Source organism: Coptis chinensis, chromosome 9 (genome assembly GCF_015680905.1).
Source record: "Coptis chinensis isolate HL-2020 chromosome 9, ASM1568090v1, whole genome shotgun sequence".
In the NCBI taxonomy this organism is placed as follows: Eukaryota; Viridiplantae; Streptophyta; class Magnoliopsida; order Ranunculales; family Ranunculaceae; genus Coptis; species Coptis chinensis.
The window spans coordinates 85077682-85099289 of record NC_141464.1 but is presented as its reverse complement, the minus strand read 5'-3'; the positions used below and the strand labels follow the sequence as shown (position 1 = coordinate 85099289).

General features: G+C 35.3%; 1 protein-coding gene and 2 long non-coding RNA genes across 3 annotated transcripts; 1 reads left to right on the top strand and 2 right to left on the bottom strand.

Moving 5' to 3' along the window:
• Positions 1-5404: 5404 nt before the first annotated feature.
• LOC147479072 (uncharacterized) lies at positions 5405-8563 on the bottom strand. Its single transcript, XR_015207862.1, has 4 exons — positions 7524-8563; positions 7207-7359; positions 6098-6155; positions 5405-5919 (listed from the first exon to the last, which is right to left on the bottom strand). It is a non-coding gene; the product is annotated as an uncharacterized LOC147479072 (long non-coding RNA).
• A 534-nt stretch (positions 8564-9097) lies between these two features.
• LOC147479071 (uncharacterized) lies at positions 9098-10935 on the bottom strand. Its single transcript, XR_015207861.1, has 2 exons — positions 10732-10935; positions 9098-10339 (listed from the first exon to the last, which is right to left on the bottom strand). It is a non-coding gene; the product is annotated as an uncharacterized LOC147479071 (long non-coding RNA).
• Positions 10936-12191: 1256 nt separating this feature from the next.
• On the top strand, positions 12192-21021 carry LOC147479070 (putative LRR receptor-like serine/threonine-protein kinase At1g56140). The gene is made up of 24 exons (XM_086582919.1): positions 12192-12663; positions 13021-13195; positions 13380-13451; positions 13750-13821; positions 13914-13985; positions 14356-14427; positions 14990-15061; positions 15149-15220; positions 15354-15425; positions 15507-15593; positions 15669-15740; positions 15934-16005; positions 16103-16168; positions 16324-16389; positions 16792-16836; positions 16960-17024; positions 17711-18090; positions 18466-18664; positions 18751-18918; positions 19107-19225; positions 19385-19595; positions 19695-19926; positions 20213-20363; positions 20464-21021. Exons 1-24 carry the CDS (start codon positions 12567-12569, stop codon positions 20815-20817), a joined length of 3063 nt encoding a protein of 1020 aa, XP_086439045.1. The 5' UTR covers positions 12192-12566; the 3' UTR covers positions 20818-21021.
• Positions 21022-21608: the final 587 nt, after the last annotated feature.

Sequence of the window (21608 nt, the reverse complement as noted above, 5' to 3'; positions counted from 1 at the left end):
AAATGAACTAAAATTGTGTAGTATTCACCAGACCCTATGCCTTTATGTAAAGTTGTAAACTACATAACAATCCCTATTCTTTATGGTAATGATGGGACAGTCCCTATACTTTACAATAACCACATAACAGTCACTACACTTTATCTAAATTAAAGATTAGTCCTTACAGTTTATCCAAATTACAAAAAAATCCTCATATATTTCTACTCCCGATATAAATTACGAAAGTGTCTTATACTGAAATTTACATATTGTCCCGCTATTTTTATTTCAGAGTTTGGGCCTAAAGCCCACAGTTCCAGTTTAATTATGGATAAAAGACACCTGGTTTTTTATTTATGTGTAAAGCCCATCCGATTGACTTTTGAGTTAGATTACCACTTTGCCCTTTAAGACAAAACAAATAACGCCAAATATGAAACCCGGCTTAACTTTCTCATGTGAACTTTGTCTTGAAATTTTGTGAAATTTCAATTGGTAATTTTGTCCTTAAAATTTCCTATTGATTTCTCTCCCGAAATTTCCCTCAAACACTACAACATGGATGTTGCACTGTCTATTAATATTACAACAACCATTGCTAACTCCCACTGCAACATGAATGTTATATTGTCAACTATACTGCAACATAGATGTTGCACTATCTATTACTACTGCAACATGAATGTTGCACTGTCAACTATACTGCAACGTGGATGTTGCACTGTCTATTACTACTTCAAAAACTACTGCAACATGAATATTGCACTGTCAACTCTACAGCAACATGGATATTGCAATGTCTATTACTACTGCAACAACCATTATCAACTCCCACTGTGATATAGATGTTGCATTATTAACTCTTCTACAACACCATGGATGTTGCACTGACTATTACTACTGCAAGAATCACCAATGGCAACTCCTACTGCAACATAAATGTTGCATTGGCAACTGTACTACAACATGAATGTTGCACTGTCAACTCTAATGCAAAATGGATATTGCACTGTCTATTATTACTGCAATAACCACTATAAACTCCCACTGCAATATGGATGTTGCCCTGGCAACTCTACTACAACATGAATGTTACAATGTCAACTCAACTGCAACATAGATGTTGCATTGTCTATTACTATTGCAACAACCACTGTGAACTCCCATTGCAACATGAATGTTGCACTGTCAACGTACTCTCACTGCAACACTAGACTCAAGTCATAAGGTCGCATTCCTACATTACACTTGATGTCGAGGTCTTTTGTCACATAACTAAGATAAACAATGCAATGTTCTTCAAGTTTAGAAATTAACCGAAGTATTATATCAATGACTAAAAAATACACAAAAACAACATAGATTATATTGACTACATTTATTTGTGACTACAAATTTCGATCATAACACATACAAATACTATCGACTGTACATATACTACCATCAAGACGAATATGGATGTTGCATTGTATATTAATATTACTACTGCAACAGCCACTGTCAACTCCCACGTACTACAACAGGGATGTTGCATTGGAAAATCTACTGCAACATGGATGCTACACTGTCAACTTTACTGCAACATGAATATTATGTTGTCTATTACTACCAAATCAGTGTTCATTGAAAAGGATCCCATGCTTCAGTATGAGTTGTTGTGAAACATAAAACCTATGTCATCTATATATGGTAAAAAAGTATAATTTACCATCACAAAACCATTGGTTTTTTAACTCACTTGCGCAATGCAAAAATTGTTTGTGTGCAAACAAATCTAAAACATGTCTTCAACCTAATACAAAACCTAATATAATACATATACAAATGTTATCGATCATCTATGCAAAGAGGCCTCTTATGCATATACTACCATCAAACGACGTTTTATTTATTCCTTTTTACACCAAAAGGTGCTAGAATTGGATCTAGATGGACTCAAACCATCGCTTACTCATTTAATGAGTGCTCTTCCATTTTTAGCTTATGGATCCTTCGTAAAACTACGGTTTGTCAAAAAATAAAGAACAACAACAATGCACAGTCCAATGCTCAGAAGAATCACAAATACAAACAATGTCTCGGCATAATACCCCTTTGAAACTTGATGCAGCCTCGGAAGGAGGCAGCGTGGTGTTATTCATGTCATTGCACAAAGCGGCATTAGACAAGGTAAAGATATCTTCATAACATCATATGATTTCTCTTTGAATTGTAGCTGCTTATGGTTTGTAAGAGAACCATTGTATCTTCTATTAATCCAAGATAGCAACAAGCTTCACCCAATACCAAATACCTGCATTGCATAGGGATAGTGAGATACCATTTATTCCAATAATCCTCCAAATCAATCCACATAAATCACAATTGCTAAAGAAATTGAGATGAATAATTTACCCCCATTGACCTTCTTTATCATATTGTTTACAAAGTCCAACCATAACTTTTTCTTCATATCAGAAATAAAAAAGCATTTGAGTGAAGACTGTCTATCAGATGAATCGGTTGACGAAAGAATTTTCAGAAAGAAGATTCACTCTTTCTCTCGAAATCTCTTGTTAACTACTATTGTCTAAAGAAGTAGTCAATTCTTCATCATACACCATTTTATAGCTAAGAACGTATTCCTAAAGCATATTAGCCACTTCCTTAATTCGAAAGAAGTGTTATAGAATTGAGTTCCAATGCTACTTCATATCTAGGCGAAATTGCAAGTGCTGCAACAATAAGATTAAGTATTGTAACCATCTCTAATTGATCTTGTGTTGCAATAAGAGCTCTTGCATCTTTGACATTTCTATCTAGATCTTATTCACATCATAACAAACAAGAAAAATTTTGTTTCTCAAGTATTTGAAGCTTAACAAAGCCAAACGTACATTGTACCTTAACAAAACCAAGCTTAAAACTTAAAAATGAAGAACACCAATTCTCATTTACACATTAAATCAAAAGCCCAACATCATAAAAATCTAACCTTTTTCTTGCTAAGCCACTAGTGATTCCTTTCTTCATTACCCAAACATGGATAACAAATTTATGTTACCCAAACTTTTCAATTGATGAAATCACATATCACGATCTCAAACTCAATAAAAGAGAGATTTTTCGAAGACAAACTACAATAAAAACTAAACAGAGAAGAAAAGGGTAAATTTGGTATTAGAAGAAGCTAAAGGAGGTGATCTAATTGGGTCAATGACCTTATTCCATAATTTTAACGTCATGGAAACTTTTAATTCACAACTTAAAAAAGGGGTGGGCTTTTAGCGTAATTCAAAAAGTCAATGGGTTTTAAGCTAATAAAGACTCAAATCAGGGTTTTTACCCCAGTTTTATGTTTTTATTTTTGTTTTTTTATAATATGTTTTGTTTGTAATATTGTCATTGGGATTTATAGTTTATACATATTTTGTATCCTGTTTTTCTCTCTCTTAATCTAAGGCGAATAACTACTAATATTTCATAAAAAAAAAAAACGAAACAACATCGAAATCGAAATGATCGGAATATACTTTATCGTAATTACATGAAAATATATTGTTTATCAACATTAACCCATATCTAATTATCTAGCCCTAGCTCCAAATTCACTGATCTTGGACGATATATGATGAAATTGAAGAACAAATAGATGATACATTATGAAATTGAAGAATAGTTTAGAAAAAGATGATGAAATTGAAAGAGGTATAGGGAAAATGGAGATTATCATTCATTTTAAATTTCTTCGTCTTCGTCATTACCATCGATCAATTCATCTTAACAACCACCATTGTTGCTCCACCTTAATAGCTATCATTATTATGTTAATAAACTCTAAGTATAAACTCTTAAACTTAAGTGGATGGACAGTGATAAGATCTAAAATCTGACGATCAGGACTTGTTCCAATTGTTTTTAATACCTTGCAAATTCTGATACTGCTATTGGAATTCCAAACATAATTTAGATTTTTCAACATTTTAGAATCATGCTAATTTCGAATTTTGTAACTATATGCATACCACGAGTGTGCATATTTGCTAGCATTTTTTCCCGAGAATTGCCCACGGTGGACATGGCGCTTGTAAGCGATTGGATGCTTCTAAATTCAAAAAGAAAAACAGTGAAACTATTAGAATATGTCCAATATGGAAAGTCCCATGTTTCTATAAGTGTGGACATTCATATCTAGTAGTTTCTATTATCATGTTTTAGTTTAGTATAAGTATGTAACTCTGGGTAGAGATCTCTCAACCTAAGACTCTATATTCCAACCCTAATCAATTTCTAGTCTTCTCAGTTCTTATTCTTGGTTTCTCTAATATATCAATATCACAACTCTCCTAACATCACCACTAACATAGAATTTAACATGGTATCGAAGCGAGGTTCAGTGGTATGTTAGGAGAGGAATCCTTCACCAAGAAACAAAATCAAGTTTATTTAATTTTTTCAATATAGTATTCAAGTCAAGTTTCAAGAAGAATAAGGATTTCTCACGAAAAGAAGTTCTTATATCTCAATTCAAGTTTCAATTTTTTTCTCTGGCGGGTTTACTGTTCACGGGTACTGTTCATCGTCATGCTAAAGTAAGTTTTCAAGATTTCACTAGTGTTTAGAGTTTGTTTGAAGAATGCTAGGAGAGAGATCTGAAGTTTCTCAGTATTGGTTTCTTAGTATTGTTTCGCTTCTGCAATCTACGTCTTCTGCAATCTCTCTGTCTTAGTATTGATAAGAGAGGCACAACCTCTCTGTATCCCAGAGTCTTTGAAGTTAGTATTGGACAGGCACGCACGCGCTCAGTCTGCACGCCAAAAGTTGTTTTCACTATTGTTCTTATTATATTCAGAGAAGAGGGCACAGGGCGTGCTCCGGAATTGCCTGAGATGGGCGCGGGGTGCACTCTTGCTTGACTCGACTTCCAGGCAGTTGGGTGCGAGGCGCGCTCCAATATGCCTTGACAAATTAAGGAGCGCCCGCGCTCTAGCTTCCACTCATCAGTTTTCGAGATTTTTGTAGTATCAAGCCTTTGGAAGGTAGTTTGCATTCTCATCCAGGATTAGAGGGGTAGTATTGTTTGTATGTCGTTATGGATGTTTGGGTTTCTAGTTTCTGCGCAGTTGATATTGATGCCGTCTTCTGTCTCAGTTTCTAGAACATGATCAAGTTGTTTGTTTGAAGTATTATAGGGGCACATGACCTCTATCTTACGAGGAATTATTCTTTTCATCTTCCACTGTTCCAAAAGTTCGCAGTAATAAAAATGCGCGACCCACCCTCTACCCTCTATAGTGAGTATTGTTAAGTTTGGTGCATGTTCTGTTAGATTTTTTTTTGTGTACTAGCCATGCAGCCCGACCTGTGGTCGGGCCTGCTATTCTTAAACCCATTATGTGTAGGCATGTTAATTTTCAGGCTTTTAATTTTGGTTGATGTGCTTAAGCCCATTTGTATAATATATATACAGTTTTTAGCGTTAGCTTTTGCCGAAACAGTAACATTATGAAGTTACAAATATAATTAACTGAAGATTATAAGTTCGATTCCTTTCAAATTAATCCCAAACTTGTTAACATAACAATGGAGAAAAATAAATGTTATTGAAGAACAATTTTAAGAGTAAGAAAGTTCTCACATGTTATTTAACAATGTTAGCAAACCATTGTATTTTAATCTTTGGTTTAAATGATTAATGTAGAGTCTAAGCTACGGAAATACCCATCAAAGAACCATTTCTACAGTTTTGAAATATAGAACCATGGCGGTCTCAAATAGAGCTTCAACAAAGAACACTATCGATATTTAAATCGTGGAAGACATAAATTAGGTAGGCGTGAAACTTATAATAACTACTCAATTTGTGATTTAAGGAAATAGAATGTACAATGTCAAAATGGGTAAATAAAGTCCCACATTTGCATACACATTTCCCTCCCATCGATCCTTGAGCAAAACCTGATGGTGTGCAACAAAAAACTATTGATGAAAATTCGGTGGAAAAACTACACCTGCTATAGCCAAGGTTAAACTTATTATTAGAAAATCAAAATTTCATTTGGAAGAGGTTAAGAAATAAATTTATAAAAATCAAAAAACAAAATAATTTAATATTGGATGAAATATTGATAGTTACCTCTCAAGCTGCATGTCATACAATCACTGCTTCCAAACTTTATTTCTTAGATATACCACTGTTAACAAAAAAATAAAAATAAAAAATAAAATAAAAAAATCAGAGATGGCATAATATATATGAAGCTTGCATAAAATTCCCTTTCCAACTCTTTAAATTTGCTTCAAGAGTTGTATAATAGCAGCAATTGTATTAGAAGAAGTGAAAAGTAATGAATGCAAGATATTTTATGGCATAGAAATACCTAGGAGTATATATAGTCTAAACTGTAATAAAGTGCCCCAAGACTAAAATTTATTGATCTTAAACAGGTGAACACCAAAAATTAGAAAAGGTAAGTACATGATAATTAGTGATCCTATATTTTTTAGCCATTTGGTTTTCATGATGCAGAGTATATCTCCTTATCTTGCTACCCAATGTTTGCAATCATTGCAGCGAGAAATGATCCAGATATCTCAAGGCAAGTGCAAATAAATACCTACAATAAGTCTATGGTCTGTTCCGGAAGAGCTTGAGAAGTTAAATCCTAAGAAATTTTGTCTCTTAATTATAATATTGTTATAAACACCTTAATATGCATATGTTTAGCACTTTGAGAGCACCATTGCTCGATAGCATTGCCCACTGAACTTCCAACTCATGTCTTGAATTCCCTCCAATGTCTTAATTTCTCCATCAAAAAATAAGAATGATAATACAAAACAAATGTTTTTAGAAAAAATATATTAGAAACAAAAAGAGAATTTAAACATGATCATCAATTTAAAAAACAATTAAATGACAAAAAAAAAAAAAACAAGAAGTATGCTCTTTCTAGCCCAAATTCAATATATCTCAATAAGCGTTTCTTCAAATAGAAAAAGGACACCAAAACAGAGTCAGGTCATTACCAGAAGCAAAACAAAGATGAACCTCACAATAACATGCATGTTTTTGAAATATATACAAAAAATAAATAACTAAAAATCATAAATAACTAACCAAGAAAAGAAAAAAAATAAAATAAAAATGAGAACACAATAATTCAAATAACAAATATTGACCTTGCCTTTTTTCAACATATACCTTAATTCGATTTAGATCTTGAGCCTTTTTTCATCACATACCTTAATTCGATTTAGATCTTTAGCCTTTTTCCTGCGTTTGGTTGTGTATATGGTCCCCAAGACCCCAATAAATAATTCTCGCTAATCGCGTCTTGGGGATGAGATAGTCACTTATCATTGATCGATGTAAAAAACGTTGCAGGGGCTTGAAGGCTGTATTGAAAAGACACGATAGAGTTAGATAGAACTTTCAACTTTTTGAGAAGAAGTCTGCAATAATAACGATGAAGTTGCTGCTTCGAACAATTCTGATTAAATAAATAACCAATTAAAGCTATAAACAAAAGATATCAATACAAAGTTGTTGAAATGTGTACCTGCATCCATTGCGTCATATTGTTCTATTTCTTTCATTGAATCTTGAAGATCGATCGGATTTGCATTAGACCGGAGCCAATTTTGCATGCATATGAGGGCTTCAACCGTGTTAGGTCGCAAGGAACTGTGAAATGGATAAAGTATACGACCTGTTGTGCTAAAAGCAAACTCTGATGCAACCAAGTCACAGGAATGGCTAGTACATGCCGCATCAGGAGAGAGAGGAATGGATACTCGGTAGCATTATTCTTCCACCAACCCAAGATTTCAAAAGCTTTATGTCCACTTTCTTCTTCAAGAGGATATGTCAAATACTTCTCAACCTCTGACACACTCCCCAACCTTTGCTGCTTCTGGATATACCTTCTCCATTCAGTAGCAAAGTCGTTGACCTCATCGTCAAAGACAATTTCTTCACTCTCATTCTGTGATGCCATATACTTGAGCTATTCCCAGCATACCACTCATGCAAACGCTATAATGTAGTCTTCACTTTCCTTACAATTAGATCGATCTTCGAGGCTTCATATAAATCCATCAAACTAAACCTCATATATTCCAACTTGAACCTAGGATCGAGAACAACCGCAACTAACAATAACGGGTTGATCTTATTTTCGAGGCTCCAATGCATGTCAAACTTTTCAACCATCCTCAAACCCATTTCACATAAATGGATTTCCTCAGAGTCGCATAATTGTTTGAAACTACTCCTCACTATGATAAGCTCATGAAACAAAATATCGGAAGTGACATAGTTAGACCCAAATATGTTATTTGTTGATTCTAAATAATCTTGGAGAAACTAAACAAACATTCTAATTCTGTCCCAATCACTCTTTTCCAGAGGGTCACTATAAGACTTTTTGCTTGGATTACTTTCTTTTACTACTATCCAATGGCTTTTAAGTAGATATTAAACATTGCTCACCCACCACGGGTCCTATCACCTTAAGGACTGTAATCAAATCACCATGGACCTTAGATATCTATTTCACACAGCTAATTCGCTTCAATGCTTTCACTATGGATCATACACAATTTCAAGGTCTTTAGAGATTTATATGCAGTTTACACACAACTCACCTGCATTAAACCCCACTCCAAAAGGTCCAGAAACCTCTATCATTAGCTCTTTAATACATAGTTAATAGTGTGCATTAGTCTTATTCAATAACTGTCTGTAATAAGCTAACATGGACCTATATCATGCTTCACCAATAGGGTATACAATTTATGAATCATCATGTGAAAAACGAATTAAAGCCTTTATCAAGTATCTTAGGTGATGCAACCCTTTGTTTCCCTTTGTAGCCCGAATGACTCAGGGTGTATTGGACTGTACAGGAAAATTTTGTGGATATATCTCACTTTTCAGTGAGGAATGTATATGAGATTGGAATTTCCTTTTGCACTTACTTCAACCTGTATCATCATGCCCACTTCCACTACCCGATCTATAAGGCTCGTCTCGCCTTCCACCACTACCTTGTCGTTTCTTCTCATAAACTAAACACTCTAACTTCTGATCAAGATACAGTGCATAAGTCCGTACAAAAGCAGAATGGTCCCAAGAATTAGAATGAGCCTCATCTCTAAAATTAAACAAATTAAGTAACCTCGTAGCATACAAAATCTCTTGTTGAAACACAGGATCTCCTTCACTTAAAAGCCTGTGAACTAACATCAAAGCTTTTAATCCAACAATCCAATTACATACATTCTTGAATAAGAAGTAAGTGTTAGAATTTCACGGATATATTTCTCGTCTATTGGGTCGTCGTCATGTGTCATGGCTTTGACTATGGCTACTTCTAGATCTGGTGCTGGATAATTGAAACCAAAAGCATGCTTGAAGTGCCCCAACCACAAAGTTATCACTGCAGTCGAATTTGCGAGCTTTGGTGATCCTTTTGGAAACTGTGGACACTTCAAATTAGGAAACTGCACTTCACCCTCAAGCAAGATGATTGCGGAACAGGTAATAGTCTCTTTCCCTCCCTCAACACTAATACATCATAGAAATTTGATCCTTCTTTAACTGGTTTCATTGGCATTGAACATCATTACTTGGGAAAGATTAAGTGTGAGATACCAGTAGACCGAGGCTTATTCGATAAGGCAAATGAAGATCCATGTAAAGAGTTGACAAAGAGTCTAGCCGTTCAAGTGAAGTGCTCCCACAAGAAATAGATGCTTCAACTCAGAAAAATAGCATGAAACATATTGTAAAAGCATATGATGGTCATATGATTGACTGGAAGAACGACAAATCTATTTATAATACAACCTAGAGTCACCGTATTCATTTGAATGTATCTTGACCAACACATTTTTGTGAACATCTAATGAATCCCACAAAGGGCAAGAGAAGGCATGAAAAACAACGACATTACTATACAAAAATGTTTACTTACTGGTACAACAATTGAATCTCACCCACAAATGTTCTTGAGGGTAGAAATATCTATTAGATGGGTCTTCTATCTAGAGAAGTCATGATAGTTTCCTTCTGCAATCGGTGACCCTCGGTTTGTCTTTGTCAATAAAGTTTCTCTTTGTATTATCTCCATTTTTGTCGCCAAATACAACAGCACACTTAGAGTGCTCTGTCCGTCAGGCTAAACTCGTGTCGTAATATTTTGTGGTGTTACAGGAGCTGAATGGTGTAGGTGTAGTGTTCTAGACCCTTGCTTGTGCAGTTGTCATTGACAACAGTAATTTTCACACCTTCTTGCATACCTTCCGTCAGGCTACAGGATGGCAAAACGAACTTGTTCTTTCTATAGTTCATGAACTCAATCTGGAGCCTAACCTGTTTGTTTCAACAGTTATAGTTGATTAATATGAATAGTGTAACTTTTGATTATGTTTTAGTAGAGATTCCAGGAAAGATACTTAGTATAAGTATATAACACATGCAACTGAATTATGTAAATGCCTGCGCCTGAACTTATATATACCCAAACAACTAAACTCTCAATTGTAGTATCGTATTTTCAAGTCAAATAAACCACAAAGTTGTTATTCAATAACATATGGTCTTTATAAAGGTCTGTTACGGTTTAAATATTTAGAATCCAATAACTTGCAAGCCGAAGTCATTTCGACTGGTTGTTTCCATAGTTAAATTAATGTGATTACAAATATATGCCGAACTACAATTAAGTCATAAACGATAAACAACTCAGAGATATAAAATCATACCTTTCTTCTTCTTCCAAAAAGTAACTCGCTTTTGTCATGGCTATGAAAACTCTTTGTCAACAACTTCACGCAGAAGTTGAATGAGATTGAATTTGAAGTTTTAATAAGAAGATAGATTTGCCATCGGGAAAACACTTCCATCTTTGGCTCGTTTCAAAGTGTTACTGGCAGTGGTGGTGGCTGGTGTTTTGGGAGGAAGAGTTTGACGAAAGGTTGGGTTTTGTTTCTCTTTTTTGGGTTCTTAATTACTAAATTACCCCAGGCGTACAGCTCAAATAATTGCGTAGATTTGTTTCTTTTTTCCAAAACACATAAAAAAGACAAATTTGACTTATATTAAATTAGATGGCAGGCCAAATTCAGGGTTATTTTGGTAAGAAGATGAGTAATTATTTTTCAAGTAGGGACTATTTTAAAAACTTTGCTGACGTGGCTCAATATGAGTATCCTGGGAGAATGGATATTAATGTAGGTAGGATTGGAGTATGAAGTATTGTTTTTTGAAGTGAGCATTGGTTGGTTGTATAAGTTGGTATTTGGTTTTCTCTGTTTCAAGCAAGGCCCAAAATATCGCCGATATATCTCGGTAAATTGGTACACCGATATCGATATTTCCGACATATATCCACCGAATATTGAACCTTTTTTTTCGATATATATCAGAATTTCCGATATGAAACTTTATATCGCCGATATAATCGATATATATCAGTTTACTTTTTTACCATTTTTTAATATAAATCCGATATTTCCAATATATTTCCAATATGTTTCCGATATTATATTTCCGATATAGCCGATATTTTAAATAGTTTGGACTGGTCACCAAAAAAATAGATATATCCGATATATATCGGTTTTTGGGTACACCGATATATTCATCGATATCGATATTTTGGGCCTTGGTTTCAAGTTCAAGTCGGAATAGACAAATCTTTGTATGTTCCTACTCAGCCTTGTATTTTCCAACTTGAGAGGGGGAATAGAGAGATATGAAGATATTCAGTAATATATGAGGGAAGGAGAATATGAAGATGTATGAAAAAGAGTACTCATGTCTCCATATTCCAACATGCCTTGACGAACTCTTCATGACAAGGCCTATCCACTATTCAGTATTCAGTATTCAGGTAGTAGTCAAGCCTCAACTGCAAGTATGTTTCAGATAGAAGTCAAGCCTCAACTACACGTATGTTTCAGGAGTAACCATAATAGTATTTTGTTGACATTAACAGTGATATTGATAGTAGCAGCCAAGAAGCGCACATCAAATCAGTGTTATTGTTTTCAATTTATATTATGACAGGCATAACATCGAATGGAGTGAGTAGTAGCCAAGCAGCACGCCACTAAACCGGTGTTATGATTTCAGTAGTTGTTTAATTCTACATTTACAGATAAAGTTTTACCAGAATTTTACCATATTTCATCTGAAACGGTCCCCTACTCAACAGTCACACCACCACCACATGCCATAACGCAAGGACATCGGTGATCAAATTTGTGCTGAATTATTGCTAAGAGATTCTTCTAATAATTTTGTCATTGTCATTTTCGGGTGACTTGGGCTTCTACAATCTACAAGCCGTGTTCGATGACATATTGACTTCCCACCACGGCCACAACTTGTCCGGCCCTTTTTATGATGATGATGTGACTTGTGAGCCAAGTCCTTGTCCGTACTTAATTACAACCGATAAATATTTGAAACTTGTGAAAGTCGGACACGTCAACACACAACAACCTGAGTAAAGGAAAATATAACAACCACCGTTTCTTATTCAACTTCATTTCTTAAGAGAGTTTTGTGTTTATTTGAGCTAAAAAGTTGAGTTATGAAGTTGGTAGAGTTTCTTTGTTTACTTTGTTGCATGTCTTTGTCTTTGTTGATCAGCAGATCTCAAGCTCAAACTCCTACTGACCCTTCTGAAGGTACATGCACGATACTCCACCCCTTTTATTTCCTCTTCATATTTTTGTATTTATTTGATGTATGATGATATATATTGATAAGATTAATATTATTTAGTTATTAGATGGGCACTAAGAGTTTATCTTGTTATATAAGATGGGCATTGTTCTATTTCAGTTTTGATAGAAACTTTACAAAGTTTTTTTAGTGTATGTGACACTGAGTGATCGAGAGCTTGATACCCTTCATATTTTGAATGTTTTAATGTCCTGTTATGGTGGACAATTTTTCTAACATCATAGCATACTCTTACTATCATGGTCACCTAGCTTGCAATCATTAACTTCTCTGGTTGTTTGGATGTGGTGGCGACACAGTGAGGGCTCTGACGTCTATTTTCGAACAATGGGGAATCTCGTATGTCACATTATTGGACGGAAATCCATGTATTGGAGCTGCAGTTGACACTACTGATATCGAGAACCGGGATTTCAACCCAGGAATCAAGTGTAATTGTAGTTTAACCAATGGTACTTGCCACATCACCCAGCTGTAGGTGCCATGCTACGCTCACTCTTCATGTCATATTTTTTATAATGCTTTGACGATTCTTACTTACACTTGGGAACAATGTGGGAAATGATACAAGCATTAAACAAAATCTCTAATTACATAGTTGCATCATGTATAGATCATTCAATTTGTTTCTAATATGAATTTATTTGTTCGTTTTTAGGAAAGTATATGCATTGAATGTGAGAGGAGTACTTCCTGAAGAGCTGAGGAGTTTGACTTTCCTAACCTTTCTGTATGGACTCGCTCTAAGCTTCGTCTTTCTAACGTTCCATGGAATTTGCATCCACATTATTATCTTTCTGAATTACATATTCTAGATTTGAACTAAATTTAATTAACCTCTTCGTATAATTGCTAAGAATCAGGGTGTAACCATCTCTTTATAGTTGTTCCAAGACAACCACGCGCAACTATGGCTATCGTTTTTGCTTCTATTATATGTCAAATCGGTCTTCCACAAGGAATTCAAGAAAACACCATGTGGTTCAGGGGAACTCTTCATTGATTTCTTATGTTTATTTACTACGCAGAAAGTTGGATCAGAATTTCTTAACAGGTCCCCTGCCTGCATTTCTTGGCAATCTATCTGCTTTGCAGACCTTGTAAGTTGCATTTTGTTTTGGGGTACATTTTCATCATGCCATAAAAATATAATCATCAGAAGTGCTATTTTAACCATGTGTTGTTTTATTAGGTCAGTTAGTATTAATGCGTTATCTGGGCCCATACCACCGCAGCTTGGAGGACTTCGGAACTTACGGTTATTGTAAGACATCTCCAGAATTTCAAATTTTCTACACAATACTTTATGTTGTTCACTGGGATCCATTTCCAGTTTGCTAGTCATTTTATTTTATTTTTGGGGGGTTAATTCCATACTTAGCCAGTGTTAGAGCTTACAAGGAAAAGAATGATCAAGTTTCTTTAAATTAATAACAATCACACGATGTTACTTCTTCTCTTGGTGATGTAACACATATACACTTTCCACAGATGTGCTAGATTCCAACAGTGTTGTTGTTATTATATTTTTGTTTGACTTACGTAAATCCAAACATTATTTGTGTGTGTTTTTGGCTTGGTGTGTTTGTTTACTATTTCTGCCGAATTTCTTATATATTTTTTTTCTCCTTCAGGGCTTTTGGTTCAAATAACTTCTCTGGGTCACTTCCACCAGAGCTTGGATCGTTAGTCAACCTGGAGCAAATGTATGTTCTTCCAAGTATTATATCACATAAAACTAAGTGAAGATCTAACTCACACATCTAATAAGAGAGATAAGTTTCCCTAATTGACCACAATATAAACTTGTGGTCTAATTACATGGTCAAGCTGGACTCCAGTATGTGAGATCTTAACATATAAGGGCAAGCCCAAAAATCATAGGACATTAAACTCTTACATTAAAGTTGTCCTTATATTTGTTCTTGCAATACTAAAGCATGGAGCCAATGCATCATTTTTATATTTGACTGCTATATACATATGCGCGCTTCTAATAGTGCTTTGTTACAAAATTACAATCTTACTGGATCTCAGTATAGCAGTCAACCCTCGTCCTTGATCGAGTTCTGCACAAAAAGGGAAATATAACAAATAGTGTACTTCAAATGCTGTAACCTTTAGGCATGAACCACTATGAACCTGTCTGAGATGCAATCTTTTGATTTCTTCTCAAAATCATATAAACAGAAATGCAATATCATATTATTGGAGATTGCAAGTGCTGTAGTTGAATTTTAAGTTTCTGATGTAATCTTCAATGGACAGCTACATGGACAGTGCCGGTGTGAGTGGGCCGATTCCTACAACATTTGTGAATCTCGTAAATATGCAAGTCATGTAAGATCTTCTTATGACAATTTCTCCTTTTAACTCATTTGGTGTATCATATACTGCCATTTTGATTTACTTCCATTTGTCTTTCAGGTGGGCATCAGATAATGCCTTCACAGGCAGGATACCTGACTTCATTGGCAATTGGACAGACCTTACCTCACTGTAAGCTAATTTAACCTAACCTTCTTCTTATGAATATTTTTTCTGTATGAACTAATGAAGGTGAACTTTCTCTTGTTTGAGTGTTTCTCCCTTGCTTTACCATAATGCTGTCTCATGTTAAATGTTTCTGCAGGAGATTTCAAGGAAACTCTTTTCAAGGTCCAATACCATCCAGTTATTCTAATTTGATTTCGTTAACTGACTTGTAAGTGATTTTCAAGAATTTTTAATTTATTTTGTCCTTCATACTGTAATATTTTATCTGATTATCTTATCTTTTGTTCAGACGAATAAGTGATTTGGCCAATGTGAGTCCTGGAATAAGTGATTCGTCACTGGAATTTTTGAGAAACATTAAAAATTTAACCGTCCTGTAAGTCTCCTAATAGCTCACTCTTTCTTCTACTTAACACGTTTATCTGACAATCACTAACTCCTTGTTTTGTAGAACCTTGAGAAATAATTTGCTCACTGGAACTATTCCATCCAATATTGGAGAGTACCAACAGTTACAGAGATTGTGAGTAAATGTTATAATTTCACCTCCAACAAAACAAAACACAAATACAGACATGCATGTACATATACATTCAGTCATTCAAAAATGCTGACAAATAGGAAACCAACTGTGACGATTTCCAGTAAAGAAACGTACTCACATCTGAGTAATATTTTTTCAGTTTCCTAATGTTGTTATAAACTTGCTTTTACAGGGACTTCAGCTTTAACAATTTAGTTGGCCAAATTCCAGAACCTCTTTTCAACCTGAGTTCTCTCTCTTATTTGTAAGATATAAAATTACTAGTGGTCCTTTAAATTACTTTCTTAGTACGGTTCGTTGTTGTTTATCTTTATCTTCCCTCATTTCGTTGCAATGAGCAGGTTTCTTGGAAACAATAACTTATTTGGTACCATTCCTCCTCAAAAGAGTCCATTACTTCTCACAGTGTAAGTCCTTATTCTTATCTTTTTAGGAGATTAGGAATCTTGTCTTGAGTTCCTTGATTGCATTTGTCATAACAATATACCTACAATTGAATTCTTACTTATCATTCTTCATTGTACGAATTAAATTTGACCTTGGCTATATGGTTTATGTGCAGAGATTTATCATACAACAGATTGTCAGGAAGTTTACCATCTTGGGTGGCCCAGAGAAATTTATCACTGTATGTCTGATGATGCAAACAAAATTATAATTTTCTTCACTTACATTTGTATTCCCACAATATTTACCGGCAGCATATTGCACTAGAATCTTATGCAGCTCAATAAACTTTTCAATATTACATTGACACTGAATGAAGAATCAATTATACAAGTTAGTTCGTTTTATTTATACATTTAATCATAATAAATATACTCTTTCTGTTAAGATTTCAATTTAGTGGTCCATGCTTTTATTTTCAACCATCGGTTGACATAAATGCCATTAGCACCTATGTCATGAAACTATGAAAGTAGCAAGCATAGCTTTTGTTAAATCCTTCTATTTCACAGTTGATCTTACATTCTTACCTATGTATGATCTTTAGAATACATACCTGAGCTACTTGCATTGTCTAATTCAGGAGCGTTGTTGCTAACAACTTGACATTTGATTCCTCAAGCAATAGGTAAGCAATAATTGGGTGTTTTCTGCCTTCCTTTTATAGACACATTATTTCTTATCTATATTTCCAAATAGTTTTTCCTCCCCTGTAGTTCAAATTCTGATTATATTCTTGTTATGCATTTAGTGTCTTGCCTTCAGGAATAAATTGTATTCAGAGGAATTTTCCTTGTAATAGGGACTCTCCACTCTGTAAGCCACGTCTTCATCTTCCATTATTCATCACTAGCACATATTATGAATATGAAACTGCTGCAGTCATTCAAACTATTGGAATTTTTCATAACATATTTTTATGGACCAAAGTATCATAGAAAGGATTATTCTTCCATGTTTACATATGTTTAAGAAATTAAAGTGAGTGGATATTCTATCTTGCCTTGAACATTACAGTATTTAAATTAGACTAGGAACTTCACTAGCTTAAGTTTAAACGGCTGGTATCAAATAGCCAAGGAGGGTGACGGGGCTGCATTTTTTAAATTAGTGATAGCCATATATATTCAATAAATGAACTTATTGGAAATGTGCAAAATGATTAGGGTCATTTGTCAAAGTTGGGCTGAGATAAGTTGGTTGCCTTAAGGAAACAACAGACATTTTAAAGTTAAATGGTTTAAAGTTCCAAAGGTTCAGAATCATCAAGCATATAAAATAGAAGAAAACATCATACATTAACCTGAAAAGGCCTGGAAAATTCACAATAAACAAAGTTGGAAGTGATCAAATAAACACATATGCTCTTAGGACCTGCTCACACTCTGGGCTCCCTGTGATCAGCAAGCAAAACCTACACAACCTGCTGTAACTGAATCTGCTACAAATAGTACAATATTGAATGAGCTAGTTTAAACACACAACTCTTTACTGGTTCACAGATTCCTCCTTTGCAATAAACTGTGGTGGTCTACAGAAGACATCTAATGATGGCACAGATTTTGAGGCCGAAAATTCTACACTTGGCCCGGCATCTTACTATGTACAAGATGATAGATGGGCAGTTAGCAATATAGGAGTATTTGGTGAAAGATTCGGTGCTCCGTACATCCAAAACAACTTGGAGCAAGTTTCAGGTACTTTAGACCCAGAACTATTCCAGACAGCAAGACTTTCCCCAGGATCGCTAAGATACTTTGGCCTGGGTCTTGAGAATGGAATATACAATGTAAACCTGCAGTTTTCAGAGACTGATAATAAGGATGAAGGTGCAAGAAACTGGGAGAGGCTTGGAAGGCGTGTTTTTGATATTTATCTGCAGGTATTTTCTCTTTTTGGTACTAAGAAGTACATAATTTTCTTCAAGCTTCCAAGTTTTATTTTTGTATTCCATCTTCAACTTTTTCAAAAGTTGCATACCGCTTAAATTGTTAGAAGGCTCGTGATCTGGGCATATATCCTTCTACCTTTGCTCAATTATCATTAGCTGTTACTTGCAAAATGAGAAACTCGATAATTTTGGTTGTAATACTCACGAGTATCATGTTCAATGGTTCGGAATGGTTAGTTACAAATTGAATGACCTCATTCATCGATGGTAAGTTTGTAGTATGAGAAATTGAGTTACCACGCAGTTTATTTGTATATCTGGACCATTGTTTCCATTATTTTTATAGCTTATTTGCTTCTGTTTCAGGGAAGTCTCGAAATAAAGGATTTTAACATAAGAAGTGCGGCAGGTGGAGCCGTAAACAGAGCCGTTCAAAGAGATTTTAAAGTTCAAGTATCCGAGAACTTCCTTGAGATTCATCTCTTTTGGGCTGGAAAGGGGACTTGCTGCATACCTGTACAAGGTTTCTATGGACCATCCATTTCAGCTATCAGAGTTACACCTGGTAATATAGCAGATAAATTTTTACTTAATATACTAATACAGGTGTCAATTACTTTTGACCTAATCTGATGATTGCATTACTATCAGACTTTCAACCAACTGTCAGTAACCGTCGTCCCCCTATGGGCTCAAAGAAGAATATGACTGGCATGATTGTTGGTATCACACTTTCTATTATTGGTTTTCTGAGCATTATTTGGGCTTGCACTATATTGTGTCTGAGGAGGAAAAGGTCATGTGGAAATGAAGAGGAAGGTAAATACTATGTTTTAGTTGATAAAGAAATTAGGATACGGCATCTTAAAATTTTGTTTAGTAGGTAAACATTTTTTGTTATCCAAGAAATTTTTTATGATCGCCAGGTATATCCAGAATTTTATACTTTATCAACACGCTTTAAAGGTTCGGAACCATTCTTAATAACATTTCGTCATAAACTGCAGAGCTCCTAGAAATAGACAACAGGCTAAACATTTTCAGTTATGCTGAGTTGAGAACTGCTACAGGAGACTTCAACTCAACAAATAAGTTAGGAGAGGGGGGATTTGGACCAGTTTACAAGGTAATATTTAGGTTAAGTTGACTGCGATAATTAATGATAAGAACTTTCAATTTGAACTGAGACTGATATGCAGTGACATACTCATCTGCTTGTGTACTGGTGATTTGATCTATTGGCTAATGATTTTCTAGTTTCTACCGTTTTTTCAATTATCTACAGGGGATTCTGTCTGATGGAAGAGAAGTAGCTGTGAAAAAACTCTTAGTAACATCTCACCAAGGGAAGAGTCAGTTTGTGGCAGAGATTTCCACCATTTCTGCAGTTCAGCATCGCAACCTAGTGAAATTGTATGGATGCTGCATTGAGGGGTCAAACAGACTCCTTGTTTATGAGTATCACAAAAATAAAAGCCTTGATCAAGTACTCTTTGGTAATAAAAGCCTTGAACAGACTCCTTGTACTTCCATTTTTTTTTGCGTCCTTGGAACTACTTTCTAAAGCTCGTTTGCCACGGATGCAATACATGCAGGTAAGAATGCTTTACATCTTGATTGGCCTACCCGGTATAGCATATGCTTGGGGGCAGCAAGAGGTCTAGCGTATCTTCACGAGGAGTCAAAGCCCAGGATCATTCACAGAGATGTGAAGGCTAGTAATATTTTACTTGACATTGAACTGAACCCCAAAATCTCGGATTTCGGTTTGGCAAAGCTGTATGATGACAAAAAGACTCACATTAGCACGCGAATTGCGGGGACTATGTAAAAGCTCTTCTGACACTTGTGTAATTGTTTGGAGTTATTCTACTCTTGAGTTTGTCTACTAATCAGTGGGTTGGATGCTGTTTGATTGTAATACTCCAACTTTTGGCTAATGCGTGGCTGTTGCAGCCCGAAAGTTGAATTGTATTCACAATCCAAAAGCTATCACCCTTGGCCCTTGCTCTGTCGACAAAACTTGTGTAGGGTGGATTTTAAGAATAATCTTGCGTTTTCTTTATAGTTTTATTCCTAAAAATATATATCTAAAACCGAGTATTTATTGAAGTGGCTATCTCGCACCCGAGTATGCAATGCTTGGCCATTTAACTGAGAAGGCTGATGTATTTGGCTTTGGGGTTGTGGCATTGGAGATCCTATGCGGGCGTTCAAATGCAGACTCGAGCTTGGAACAGGAAAGGATGTATCTTCTTGAATGGGTATGATAAACAAAAGTTCTTTCATGATTTAAATTTTTTTTTCCTCCAAAGAAGAGATGCAAACTATTTTCCTTTCAATGTTTTCTCATTATCGTTTTAGGCCTGGAACTTAAACGGAAATAACCATGGCTTGGAGCTGGTGGATCCAATATTGAACAGTTTCAACGAAGAAGAAGCCATTCGTCTGCTAGGAGTAGGTCTTTTGTGTACTCAGGCATCACCAACAATGCGGCCACCAATGTCACGAGTAGTGGCCATGCTGACAGGAGACATTGAAGTGAGCACTGTTGCATCCAGACCTGGTTATTTAACTGATTGGCAGTTCAATGATATGAGCATTTTCAATGAAACTTCAGAATATTTGACATCCGAAGCTCCCTTGCGCCATTTGGACTCATTGTCAAGTGCAAGTAAGGTGTCTGGTGCAGACTACTTGCCGACAACGATTACTTAGACGATGTCACATTAAGTAATTGGTGAAAAAAGGTCACAATTATCTTTCTGTAACCTTTTTCATGCAGATAGAGAGACACTGCACCTGCAAGCATTCGTTTCAGCTCTTCAAGCATAATTTACTTACTGTATAACCACAGAGTTATTCTTCCCAAGAATCTTTTCCTATTACTTTTCCGAATCATAATTAGCTCAAGTTTTACCATTTACCAGAATTTTACATGGGAAACCTTACCGTCTTTGCATGAAACTTACATCATTTACAGATAAAGTTTTACCAGAATTTTTATCATAATATATTTCATCTGAAACGGTCCCCTACTCAACAGTCAACACCACCACCACATGCTCTAAGGCAAGGACATTGGTGATCAAATTTGTGCGGAATAATTTGCTAAGAGAATCTTCTAATAAATTTGTCATTGTCATTCTCGGCTGACTTGTTCTCACTTTCCACAACATTGGACCACGGCACAACTTGTGTGGCCCTTATTTTTCCACAACATCGGACCACCAAAACAGTAAAAAAGAAAAAATGGTTGCAGAGTTACATAAGATAAAAAATACCATTTCAGTATTGCAGTACTGTAGCTCAAGGACGGGCGATTTTTTAAGTAGTAAGGATTTAAGCCTTTTTTATAAGAATAAGAATGTGGCGATATATTGTGTTATCTTTCCTTGATAATTCCAAGAATTCCAAATTGCAAACACAAAAAGATGGTCACACTAATACCGACACATTGTCTGGCCCACGTATATATACAGGTAAGAACACGCCATTTTGATGTTTTG